The 13039-nt window shown below is 39.2% G+C and overlaps 1 protein-coding gene across 3 annotated transcripts in view; it reads left to right on the forward strand.

Annotated features, from left to right (window-relative positions):
- LOC149776243 (protein mono-ADP-ribosyltransferase PARP12-like) overlaps positions 1 to 13039 on the forward strand; it is a 60904-nt gene that overhangs the window by 24790 nt on the left and 23075 nt on the right. For all 3 annotated transcript variants that reach the window (XM_089942282.1, XM_089942283.1, XM_089942281.1), the window contains exons 2-3: positions 8863 to 9096; positions 9804 to 9927. In XM_089942282.1, coding sequence (XP_089798408.1) covers positions 8910 to 9096; positions 9804 to 9927 — 311 coding nt within the window. In that variant the 5' untranslated portion in view covers positions 8863 to 8909. The remainder of the gene's footprint in view (positions 1 to 8862; positions 9097 to 9803; positions 9928 to 13039) is intronic.

Consider the following 13039-nt stretch of genomic DNA (forward strand, 5'->3'; position numbering starts at 1 on the left):
TAAGTGACTTCATTGGTCAGTCGATATTTTCCACCGCCTTAGCTTCAAATTGGTTTCACTTGTTATTCGCACCGTGAGATGATCAGAGACGTTTTTCTGTACCTGAGCATTAGTCACTTCACAAACAATAAACACAAATGATCACGCCATGAGCGGCACATGGAAATTATGTTAGTCATGTTACGAAATATAGCACGACTTGTTTGGATGTACTTTTCTGTGGTCACTCTTTAATTACGTGCGTCTTCAGTTCACTCTTGTGATATTTTTTTTAAAGGGTGTATTTTTTCTATGGATGTGATTGTGTTATGTTCTATATGTTCTTTTATGTTTTCAGTGATTTTACTTTATATCTATATTTTAATTTAGATGTATAGACTATGTAGTCTGAAATAAAGAATTCTTATCTTATCTTATGTAAGTGGAATGAGCGTTTCTTTGAAACTTTCATAAGGAAAATGTGCCATAAAAACAAACGTACGTGTCGTCATATTTTTAAAGTAGGAATACATGATCTCTCTCTCTTTCTCTCTCATTGTAGTTTTGATTTAGACCCTAATGGAATATGTTCCCGTTTGAAGATACCTCTCCAAAATTGTGATCAGTAGTCACCATAATTACGTGAACTGTTCGTCACGTCATTTTTTTCAAAAGTTTACACCTAAAAAATTGTAGAACGATTTTTTTTCTTCCATCAGTAAATCATTGGATGAAATAAAAGCTTGAGTTCGCACAATTCTTGTATCTTAACTTTATCCTGTTTTGGAACTGCAATATGTCACGCAATTTTTTTTCTTCTAAAGTTAGATTTACAGTTTTCCAGAAAAAAGACAATCACACGGCTTTTTTAAGAATGAAGCAAGTGACATTGCACTGTATAACCCTGCCTATGGTTAACTCTGAATTCTAAAGTCAAAACATGGGTTCAGGAAAAAATGTAACAATGTTCGTCCCATCCTCAGTGTAAACTGAGAGAATATAGGAAAAAACAATGACACGTAAGTTTGTTTTTATGGCACATTTTCCTTATGAAAATTTCAAAGAAACACTCATTCCACTTACATAAGATAACATAAGAATTCTTTATTTCAGACTACATAGTCTATACATCTAAACTAAAATACAGATATAAAGTAAAATCACTGAAAACATAAAAGAACATATAGAACATAACACAATCACATCCATAGAAAAAATACACCCTTTAAAAAAAATATCACAAGAGTGAACTGAAGACGCATGTAATCAAAGAGTGACCACAGAAAAGTACATCCAAACAAGTCGTGCTATATTTCGTAACATGACTAACATAATTTCCATGTGCCGCTCATGGCGTGATCATTTGTGTTTTAGTTTTATTGTTTGTGAAGTGACTAATGCTCAGGTACAGAGAAACGTGTCTGATCATCTCAAGGTGCGAATAACAAGTGAAACCAATTTGAAGCTAAGGCGGTGGAAAATATCGACTGACCAATGAAGTCACTTACAATGTGTAACACATTGTTTGGTTGTAAATTCAGGGCAAGTAGAGTAGCGACCAGCCGCAGAATAAAAAACACGTCCGATCTTGTCGCTGTGCGAAAAGGTACTGAAGTCAATTCGAAGCGAAACCGGTAAGAAAATAAGTATAGCCAATGAAATCGTTTATGATGAGTGATGCATTGGGTTTTTTGTTAAAGGTAGTGTGGCAAAATAATACCAACGCAAGAGCGCTGTTACCATTGCAGTGCAGACAGATTGGAGTTTAAACGTACAAACCCTTTGTTGCGTATTGTACCATTTCTTCTTGCCACGTCAAATATTAAACGGCCACAGTACTGGTTCGCGTTTTGAAACTGACAAACATTTTTAATCTTACTCAAACATTTTGACAAGCACACTCACATCAATAGAGACAGAAGTGTAAAATATCGGTTAGCCAATGAAATCGCTTACAATGTGTAACACATTGTTTGTTTGTAAATTCAGGGCTTGTTGACAGTAGTGTAACGACCAGCCGCAGAATAAAAAAATAAAAAAAATCACGTCCGATCTTGCCGCTGTGCGAAAAGGTACTGATGTCAATTCGAAGCGAAAGCGGTAAGAAAATAAGTATAGCCAATGAAATGGTTTATGATGAGTGATGCATTGTTTTTTTTAAAAGGTAGTGTGGCAAAATAATACCAACGCAAGAGCGCTGTTACCATTGCAGTAGAGACAGATTGGAGTGTAAACGTACAAACCCTTTGTTGCGTATTGTACCATTTCTTCTTGCCACATCAAATATTAAACGGCCACAGTACTGGTTCGCGTTTTGAAACTGACAAACATTTTTAATCTTATTCAAACCTTTTGACAAGCACACTCACGTTGTCGAGTAGCGTAGTTTTCTGGAGTACGTACGTGTCGCAGCGACACAGTGCCGTCTCTAGCTCTCTTGAAGACACCAACTATCTGTTTTATTTTTCTTGCAACTATTTTCTTTCGTGGTAGGGTTTGAATCGAAGGGTCGTCAAGATGCATGAGGTGTTTAAGACGCAACGCTGTCGTTGGGTTCCTATATGCTTGGCTTTCACTTGTCTTGTGAAATATACCAAGTCATTGTCACAACGAGAGGTAGAGAGGGTGTATATGGAAAGAATGAACTTGGTTAAATCATTTCTGAATCAGCAATCGAGATGAAACGATCGCACGATTTCAGTGAGAGAGAAGAAGAACGTAAGAGGCAGCGAAGTGACGTATCGCCTCACACACGAAAAGAAGTGTTCGCTCAAATAGAAGACATGAGCGAACCTGAACCAACACCTTTCACGTCTGCGACCAGACAGAGAGAGTCTACTCCAAACCAAAGTTCACCAGTCAACCCTGAAAAGTACTATCACATTCGAGAGACGGAAAAGCGCTCCTCTAGAAAATTTAGAACCACGGTTTACACCTACACGGTGAAGTTTAAAGATTTCAAGTCCGACGTACCGTTGGAGAAAGCAGAAGGTTTCATCACTGAGATGTGGGATTCTTTGCTCACCACACTCAAGCGACAATGTCAACCCAAAGAAGACGATCGCTTGACACTATCCATACAACACGACAGCCTGAAATCCCCTGTTTGGATCGAGTTTAGCAGACCCGCAGAACTGACCCCCCCCTTCCAAAGTCATGGACAAGATACAACAGGTGCAACAATCCAATGACAAGTTTGACATCACCGATGGTAAAGCCACACTGAAAATGACTCACGTCTCTCTTCCTCAAGGGACAGGACGCAAAAAAGTCTTATTGGTGAACGACCTTCGCAGCACCAAAAAGAGTCTCGTCCAAATTAACAACCCTCAAGACCAGATGTGCTTAGCCCGAGCCATCGTGGTGGGACGAACCTATGCCAACAAGAACGACACAGCAGAATGGAAAAGAGCCTGGAAAACTATTCAACAATCGGACCGAGCCAAACAACGAAACGAAGCAGAACTCCTGTTGCAACAAGCTGGCCTGTCCAAAGACACACCCTGTGGCATTCCTGAAATGCAAAAATTGCAAGATGTCCTAGCTCCACGCTACACCTTGAAAGTGCACCCTCAAGAAGTGCGTGGGCCTCTGTTGTTTCGAGGCCAAGATTTTAAGGATGGAAAATACATTCACCTTTATCATTACGATGAACATTTCGATACCATTACCAGTATCACTGGATTCCTGGGATATGTTTATTATTGTGAGAAATGTGACTATGGCCATAAAAATCGAGAACAACACAAACATTGTGGATCGAAATGCTCAGGATGTTTGGCCTCTCAACCCTGTCTGGACGAAGGACAAGAACCAGTGCATTGTCCAGCTTGTCAGCGCACGTTTGGCAGTCCAACCTGTTACCAACAACATTTGAAAACACAAGGTTCACAGAAGAAATGCGCTTGTCAACTGCTGAGATTGTGCCCCGCGTGTGGACAAGGCATACGTACCAATAGTGCCAAGGCACACGTATGTTCAGGAAAGAAAAAATGTCACATTTGTCACCACATCGTGGACTTGGAACATCAATGTTTCATGCAAAAATACCAACCCCAACAAGAGGAAGATGACGGTCACAGGAAGAAGAAAAAAGGCAATTTCATCTTTTTCGATTTCGAATGCATGCAAGAGACTGGCATTCACATTCCTAATTTCTGCGTGGCTCATCGAGCGTGCGAGAAGTGTATTCAAGAACCTATCTTCAGTTATTGCCCTCACTGCAGCAAATTTCCTGGAGGGCGTGAAAAAATCTTTCGAGAACCTAAGACGCTAGACGATTTTGCCAAATGGGTCTTAGACCCCATCGACAAGACATGGAGCAAAGAGGACATCGAACGTTACCGAGATTGTCATCGCCATGCCACAGTGATGGCTCACAATTTCTCTGGATACGATGGACAGTTTCTTTTGAGGTACTATACGGAACATGGTACCGAACGTCCTAAAGTCACTTTGAACGGAGCCAAAATCATTTTCATGCAAGTGGGACAAGTGCAGTTTAAAGATTCGATGAGTTACTTGGCCATGCCTTTGAGTCGAATGCCTAAAACGTTTGGAATGACAGAAATGGCTAAAGGTTATTTTCCTCACTTTTTCAATACGGAAGCCAATCAACATGCCGTTCTACCCCATTTGCCTGAGGCTCACTATTACGACCCCGACAACATGCGTACCGAACAACGAGAAGATTTCTACGCTTGGTACCAGGCTCATGCCACTGACCCCTTCGACTTTCAGGAAGAAATGTTGAAGTATTGTCGTTCCGACGTGGACATTTTACGACGTTGCTGTGGAAAATTTCGAGAACTGTTCATGGAACACGGAGGGGTCGATCCTTTGAAAGAAGCTTGCACCATTGCCAAAGCGTGTTCCTTAGTGTACCGCCAACGATTCATGCCTCAAAAGACCGTGGCTGTCATCAGTCCTCAAACGATCAACTATATCAGACGTCAATACTCGGTCAAAGCCCTACGCTGGTTACATTACTTGTGCGACAAGGAAGGCAAATGGATTCAGCATGCCCGCAACGGAGGAGCCGAAAAGACCATCGGAACGTATTCGGTCGATGGCTGGGACTTAAAAAACCCGAAGATCGTGTATGAGTTTAACGGTTGCTTATTTCACGGATGTCCCGTCTGCTACCCTGATCGTGACACTAAAAATCAGTTTTTACAACGGACCATGGAAGACCTGTACCAGGACACTTGTCAGCGACGCTTGAAGTTAGAACAGCAAGGCTACCAAGTGGTGGAAATGTGGGAACACGAATACGATCACCGTTTGAAAATCGATCCCGAGTTTAAACGACTCGTGGAAAGTTACAAGCTGATGGACCCCCTGAACCCGAGGGATAGTTTGTACGGAGGAAGGACCAATGCCACCTGTTTGCTGTACCAAGCCGACGAAGAGAAAGGAGAAGAAATCAAATACTTGGATGTGTGTTCGCTGTATCCTTACGTGTGAAAATATTGTCACTTTCCTACAGGGCACCCGCGATTGCTGACGGAACACATCGACCTGGTCAACATTCAACAATACGAAGGCTTGATCAAGTGCAAAGTTTTGCCTCCCACGAACCTATACCATCCCGTCTTACCTCATCATTGTCAAGGCAAACTGATGTTTCCATTGTGCCGTACTTGTGCCGAAACGTGCAACCAAGATCAGCCTTGTCAGCACACCCAAGAAGAACGGGCCTTGACGGGAACCTGGGTCAGCGTGGAATTGTTCAGTGCTCTGGACATGGGATACCAACTGTTAGAAGTGTACGAAATTTGCCACTTTCCCAAGACAGAACAATACCACAAGGGTGACCCCACTCAGAAAGGCATTTTCGCAGACTACGTGGATGCCTTTTTGAAACTGAAGCAAGAAGCCAGCGGCTATCCTTCCTGGTGTCACACTCCCGAAGACCAAATAAAATTCAAAGAGAAATACCGGGAACAAGAAGGTATCACTTTAGATCACATCGAGAAAAACGAAGGCAGGCGATCGTTTGCCAAAGTGATGTTAAATTGCTTGTGGGGAAAAATGGCACAACGACCGTGTTTACCCAAGACGGAATATTTGACAGAACCTTCCCGCTACTTCCAGATGATTCACGACAAAACCAAATTCATCAAACACGTGGACGTCGTTCGCGAGGATTTGATCTTGGTCAATTACGAAGAAGATCTGGACTTTGTACAAGCCGACGCATTTGGAAATGTCATCATTGCGGCTTACGTGACAGCTCATGCTCGCTTAGAATTGTACGAAGCTTTAGAACTGTTAGGGGATCGCGTCCTGTACTTTGACACGGACAGTTGCATCTACATCGATCGACCGGGTCAGCAACACCCTAACATCGAAGGAGACCGTTTAGGAGCCTGGACAGATGAACATCCTGACGACAAGATTCTAAGTTTCGCGAGTGGCGGTCCTAAAAATTACGGCTTCGAATACCGGGACCAACAAGGAGAAGTGCACACAGAGTGTAAAGTGAAAGGATTGACTCTGAATTATCGTACCAGTCGTGTGGTCAACTTTGGCGTATTGAAAGAAGCCTTGCAGTCTGGAGAGGATGCAAACTTTAAAGTGACCACCTACCAGCCGAACAAGATTGTACGTTTACCCACTCACCACATCGTCAGTCGACCCTTGGAAAAAGTCTATCAAATCGTGTACCAGAAGCGAGTGCGACTTCCCAACCACTTTACTTTGCCGTACGGTCACATCAATATTGGTCAGCATATAAAAAAGGACAACGTCCAAGACCAACAGTTCATTGTCACTACTAAGACCAATCGAGAAAACATGAATCCCTTCAAACAGCAAGTATAGAGTGTAAGACTTAGTCCAACGAGAAACTCGGGTGTGATTCTTTGCCTCACTATCACATCACCAATGCAGTAACACATCTTATTTATGTACTAACGCCATGACAAACTACATGCAACCAGTGAAACTTCCAGACCACAAAACTTTACCTTATGGACATACTGATATCGCCCAGTATAAAAAAGGACGACTTCCAAGAACGACACTTCATTGCGAGGACAAGCAACGAGAAAGATGAATCACTCTACGCAGATGAAAAAAGAGAAGGAACAAACATCACTGACCTCTTTCACTACCATACCGTCACAGCAAAGTGCGTCCAAGAAGGGAAAGGATTCAGTAGACCTACAGGAGTATTTTAGCATCCAAATGACTCAGACAGCGACCTCAAGAAAATTTAGAACGACAACTTACACCTACACGGTGAAATTTAGAGACTTCGCGTCTGACATTTCAGCCAAGGAAGTAGCAGGTTTCATTACGGACCTACTTGACTCACTGTTAGAGGAACTCAAATGTCATTGCCAAGTCAAAGATCGAGGTCATTTGAGCCTATCTATGTATCACGACAGTTTGAACTCACCTGTATGTCTCGGATTTAGCACACCTGCAGAAAAAACTTCTTCCAAACTTTTGAGGACTATTGAAGACGTGCAGTCGATGAGAGGAAAATTTGACATCAACGAAGGAAAAGTAACCATTCATATGGTATACATTGTACCTCCATGGGAAGAAGACGATGACTGCACTTGATCTGCTTACTGATAAGTGTACCTAGCACGATGGATATAACAGCCGATTTACGAATGAAACGGATTAAGTGATGGGAAATACCTACGCTGGGACACAAGTGCTAGCTGACCAGATTTTTAACAACGTGTGAGACGAATAGAGAGAGAGAGAAACAGGAACTTTGTCCTATTTGATTGCATGTTACTTGTTTTGTGTTAGCTTTTTCTTATAAATGAACATTAAATGTAAACAGGTTTACTAGAGCCAAGAACTAAATAACTAGTAAATAGGTTTGTTTGATGTAGAAATGCTTATGTATTAAATGGATAGTGCTTAGACCAAAGCACAGGCCAGAGAGCCCATGTATATACTTGAATAAATGTTTTGAACCCATACAATAGACTTTTCTTTTTTGAGCCTCTATTCTGAAATATTGTTTGAAATAGTTCAGATATATAAATTCTCTGATGGCTTCGGTGCTCGTGATAGGCATATCTGATATTTCTTTAAAGTTGACTACTCGATGTGATAGGCATATCTTGTATTTGTTCAAATTTGACTACTCGATGTAATAGGCATATCTTGTATTTGTTCAAAGTTGACTACTCGATGTGATAGGCATATCTTGTAGTTTTTCAAAGTTGACTACTCAGTATGATAGACATATCTTGTATTTGTTCAAAGTTGATTACTCGATGTGACAGGCACATCTTGTATTTGTTTAAAGTTGACTACTCAATATGATAGGCATATCTAATATTTGTTTAACGTTGACTACTCGATGACAAAATGGAATGATTCATTCTGATGAAAAGTACCAATTCATTGTATCTTTGCATGTCTAATTAATTTCCCACTGCAAACAATTGTTGTGCACATACCCTATCAAGTTTTCAAATGCGAGGGCAGATAGGTAGATGCGACGTGCGTTGGTGGATTGTACATGCTATTTCCATACATACATATATATATATATATATATTCTAACAGAGGGTGGAGACCTGGTAAACTAGTTATCACTATAATTGTAACCCTTCACATTTTAAACGTTGAATTACTTTGTTATGAACTTCCTTATGTTGCTAATACTGATAGAAGCATTGAATAATGTTACATATGATGGGGTGATACGTGAATTATAGGCACTGTTGTTAGGTTTTGTGTTTTGAATGTATCGTGTGTGCCAAGCATGGTGAAATTGGATACTGGATAACTACTTTAAACAATTAACAATTTGTTATAATCTTGTATTATCAACTCGTGAACGTTTCGACCATGTGCGAAAATGAGTTTAGTGGGATGAATCTACTTTTTAATTTATTATTTCAGAACTTTAAAGACTTTGACTATTATAGAGACAGCTTATTTATACTGCCATGGCAAAACCACCAAAAAGACCCTACGTCCTGATCCAACTACAATCTGGAGAAACGGAATATGAGACTATTTCACGGGAATTTTTAAAAGCAAATATCAAGGTGGCTAAGATTGAAAGACTTGAAAACGCGAGTCTTTCAGACAGATTCAAATCAGAACTGGAAGAAATGACAAACCATAAACCTGGTTAGTATTAGAATGTTCATTACAGAGAGTAGATTTTGATTAAATTCTATGATAAGAAGTGTTTTTTCTTCTTTACATCCATTTATGTGATGAAGGTAGACGTGATGTTTTTTGCATGTTTTTGTGTATTGTTTTGACCATTCTGTACTAAACAGCTATAAAAGACTCCGGCAACAAGAAAGTCAATTTGTAACCGTTATTTCTACTTTTATATTATGTATATTATGTTATTAAATGTTAAGATTATTTGGGTTATAAAGTAATGGAATTTCCATTGATCATATTGAGCATGGTTTGAAGTTTTACAATATTGAAACACATGAAGGTTATTAAGTGCTGAGGTCATTGAAGAAAAGTGCCATAACCATGGAAACACCACTACAGTCGAACTAGAGCCGAAAGTGTAAGGAGCTACATTAATAAGAAATATAACAGTCCATAAATGTTCTTTTTTATGAACTGGGAGGTAGACTTTGATCTCCCTACGCCCTATACTCTCAGTCATAAGGTTTGACGTATCCTTTCGCCTAACCAAACGTATTCTTTCTAATAACTTGTAACAAATCGTGTATAACTTTGTGGATTGATTGCACCTGTCAGTGATATAAAGGGCATTGGAAGAGTTAAGTTTACCGTATTTTCGTAGTATTCTGACAGTCCATCAAGTGATGATACCATCACTGTACTTAATCTTGCGTCTCTTACAGATTTCAAACTAAACATCCGCTCTCTATATCATTGCACATGCGTTGAGAAGTCCAGGATATGTGAGGGAGGCTTGGACCAGACAATGAGCAGAATGGGCCACTTCGGAATCAGCTTTTACTTCAGGTGTTTTATTTATATATATATGGAGGAGAGGAGGGGGAGATAGAAAATGCGCCAAGTATCTTTGAAATACCACGCGACATTTTCTTATTTACACTAAACGGAAACGAGGCTTCATTCAACGAGTGTTGTATCAGTGATACATTTTATTTTATTTACACCACATACAAACGAATACATATACATTTCCATTGGAGTTAAGGCTGACTACAATAAGCTGTATATAGATGGATGGAGTTAACTCCCCGGATTCAAGCGACTGTATCCAATACACAATGTTGTGGGTCCCAGGGTGGCAGAGTGGTCTTAAGCGCTCGCCTTTACAGATCGCTTTTATCTCACTTCTGTCAGCGTGGGTTTCAGTGTGAACATGTGAGAAAGCTGCCGCCAGCTTCTGGTGGGTCGGTGGTTTGTTTTTCCCGGACTTTTCCTCCACCACTTATATTGTCCGTCATTTATGAACTATCTTGCGCTGAGAAATGACGTTCTACTCAAAGCAATAAAAAAAAAATGTTGTTCTGCTGCCCGTGGACTACAATCTTGCTGGCGATTGTTACGCTTTTTCTGTTTCTGAGTTGTTTATATTCAAATTGAATAAAAACATAAAAGGTATTCGTTTGATCTACATTTTAAAGTTGGTTTAAGCACTGAAATGGCTGTCATTCGATTGCCGGCATGTAGGACCTGAGAAAATAGGTCAAACAAAATAAAATTCAAATTGGAGGTAATAGATATTGCTGTAGCTCCAATCCATTAATACGCATAACTAACCCTTACTACTGTCTATATAGTTATTTTTTTTATCCTACACCTCTCTCTCTCTCTCTCGTTGGTGGTCAGTCTATCAATTTTACTATGATTGATCCACAGATAGAGAGATCGAGGTCAGCATCCACTGAATTAAAATTGATAGACTGACCAACACCCGGAGCAGAGACAGATAAAGAAGTTCCAGGGCCCTACAATATCACAAACTTGTATCAGAATACATTTTAAACAGAAGCTAAATGTTGCATATATAGAGGATATTTGCTTTAAACGAGCGAATAACGGATATATTTCATCGAGTGGATGAAAAACTCAGTATTTTCACGGTTGGCAAAGCCACGAGTGAAAATACTAGAGTTTTTCACCCACGAGATGAAATGTATCCGTTATTCACTAGTTTCAAGCAAATATTCTTTTTATTTTATGCTCACATACGTTGGCTACCTAAAGTTTGTGACACAGTGAATTAGCAGATTTCTTACGGTAATGTCAGCTGTTTACCATACAGGTTATGCTGTGTTATGTGTTCCTGCGCACAAAATTAGTTCCACATCAGATTGATAAAAATTAACTGATATTTCCAGAATAACAAACTACAAGTTTCAAGGATAATAGACAAGGGTTATTAATAAGAAAACAAACACTACATAAGGAAAATGTAGTTCACTGTCAGAAAATCAAAGGGAGGTAAGTATGTTCTGACCCCAAAAAGTAGTTCCTGTAGTGAACAGTGAAATATCATTATTATTTTAATTAGAAAATCTAGTAATTCACTGCTTAGCATAAAATAAAACTGCATTAGTTTCTATGTGGTGCGCAATATTTCATTACGCCAAAAGAATTGTTTCATCCCCTCTTTATAAACGTAACACTAACTCGATCTCTATCAATATATATATATATATATATATATATATATATATATATATATATATATATATATATATATATATATATATATATATGCGCCATGCAAAATCTTGCTTACTTGTGAAATAGAGTACATTAAATGTGTGCTAATTTTATATCATACAGTGAATTCTTAACATAAAAGCGAAGCATAGTCAACATAAGAGTGCACTGCAACCAAAAGGGTGGTGCACTGTATTGAACAACGTAGGTTTCTGTGATCATCACGAACGTGAACAATTACCTGGAAAGAAATAACATATTGCACGACATTGATATAGCAGTATTTATGGATACTGTCGTGAACCAATATATTGAATAAAACAATACACCATTTGCATATATAATCTAGTGGAATATTATTGAACTAATGTTGATAATGATGATACGGGTGATTAATACAGATGGGCACAATTACTGTCTCCATCTACATTATTGCAAAGTGACCATGCAGAGTATACCAACTAGTTCTGATTGTTTAACGCCTGTTCTCAGCACATGATAAGTTTTAAATTGCAGGGAGAAAACGGGATAAACTACTTACCTAACAGAAGCTATTTCTCACCTAATATGCATTTTCAAAAAGTAAAGAAAGAAAATATGACCCGCAAGCTTCAATTCCTCAAAGCTTTATTTTTGTTTTTTCCAAACTACTAAAATAAGAGATATTAAAGAGACAAACAAAATTTGAACCTTTGGGAAATTTCACACAAAAACATGTATGGGTTAACAGCAAGAAACAAAATAATGCGTCACCGTTATCTATATAAAAAGAGGACACAAATACCGATCATTTGCAGGTGTCACAAAACCACTATTGCATTCACAGAACCCAGCCAGCAGGTGCAATGCCTGAGTAAGGCAGTGCATGCCAATTATTACTGAAACACGCTAGGCCGGGTTGCCGAACCAATACAAAGCAGGTAACGGAAAACTAAACGAGGTCGTCCTCATCGAATAGAAACGGTCACTTCATAGGCCTATCCGTTTATCATAGCTGAAGGTCTTAGGTGTCCAAAGATACATAAAAAAAATATTGGCAAGCATTATCACTTGCCCACGTTGGTAAATCCTAGACGCGAACCCATGCGGACAGAAGAGATATTTCAGTGAGCGCTTTAGATTCTTCGATCATGCGGGGCCCCTAGAGTAGTAGAAGTAGTAGTAGTAATGGTAGGTGTTATCATTTGTGTTTTTTGGGATTGTTGTTATTTTATTATTGTTATTATTATTATTAGTAGTAGTAGTAGTAGTAGTAGGAATAGTAGTAGTAGTAGTATTTCCTGTAGTAGTAGTCATTAATCAGTAGTTTTGTCTCTTGACATGTATGTATATCATGTCGTCCTAAAAAGAATTCTATTAAATGGAAGGTTGAATGAATGAATTTATGACTGAATGTTTTGTGTCTACATAACCGTTCAAGAGGTTCATAACTTTT

The sequence above is a fragment of the Sinohyriopsis cumingii genome, chromosome 18, assembly GCF_028554795.1.
Source record: "Sinohyriopsis cumingii isolate HCF-2022 chromosome 18, ASM2855479v2, whole genome shotgun sequence".
Taxonomy (NCBI): Eukaryota; Metazoa; Mollusca; class Bivalvia; order Unionida; family Unionidae; genus Sinohyriopsis; species Sinohyriopsis cumingii.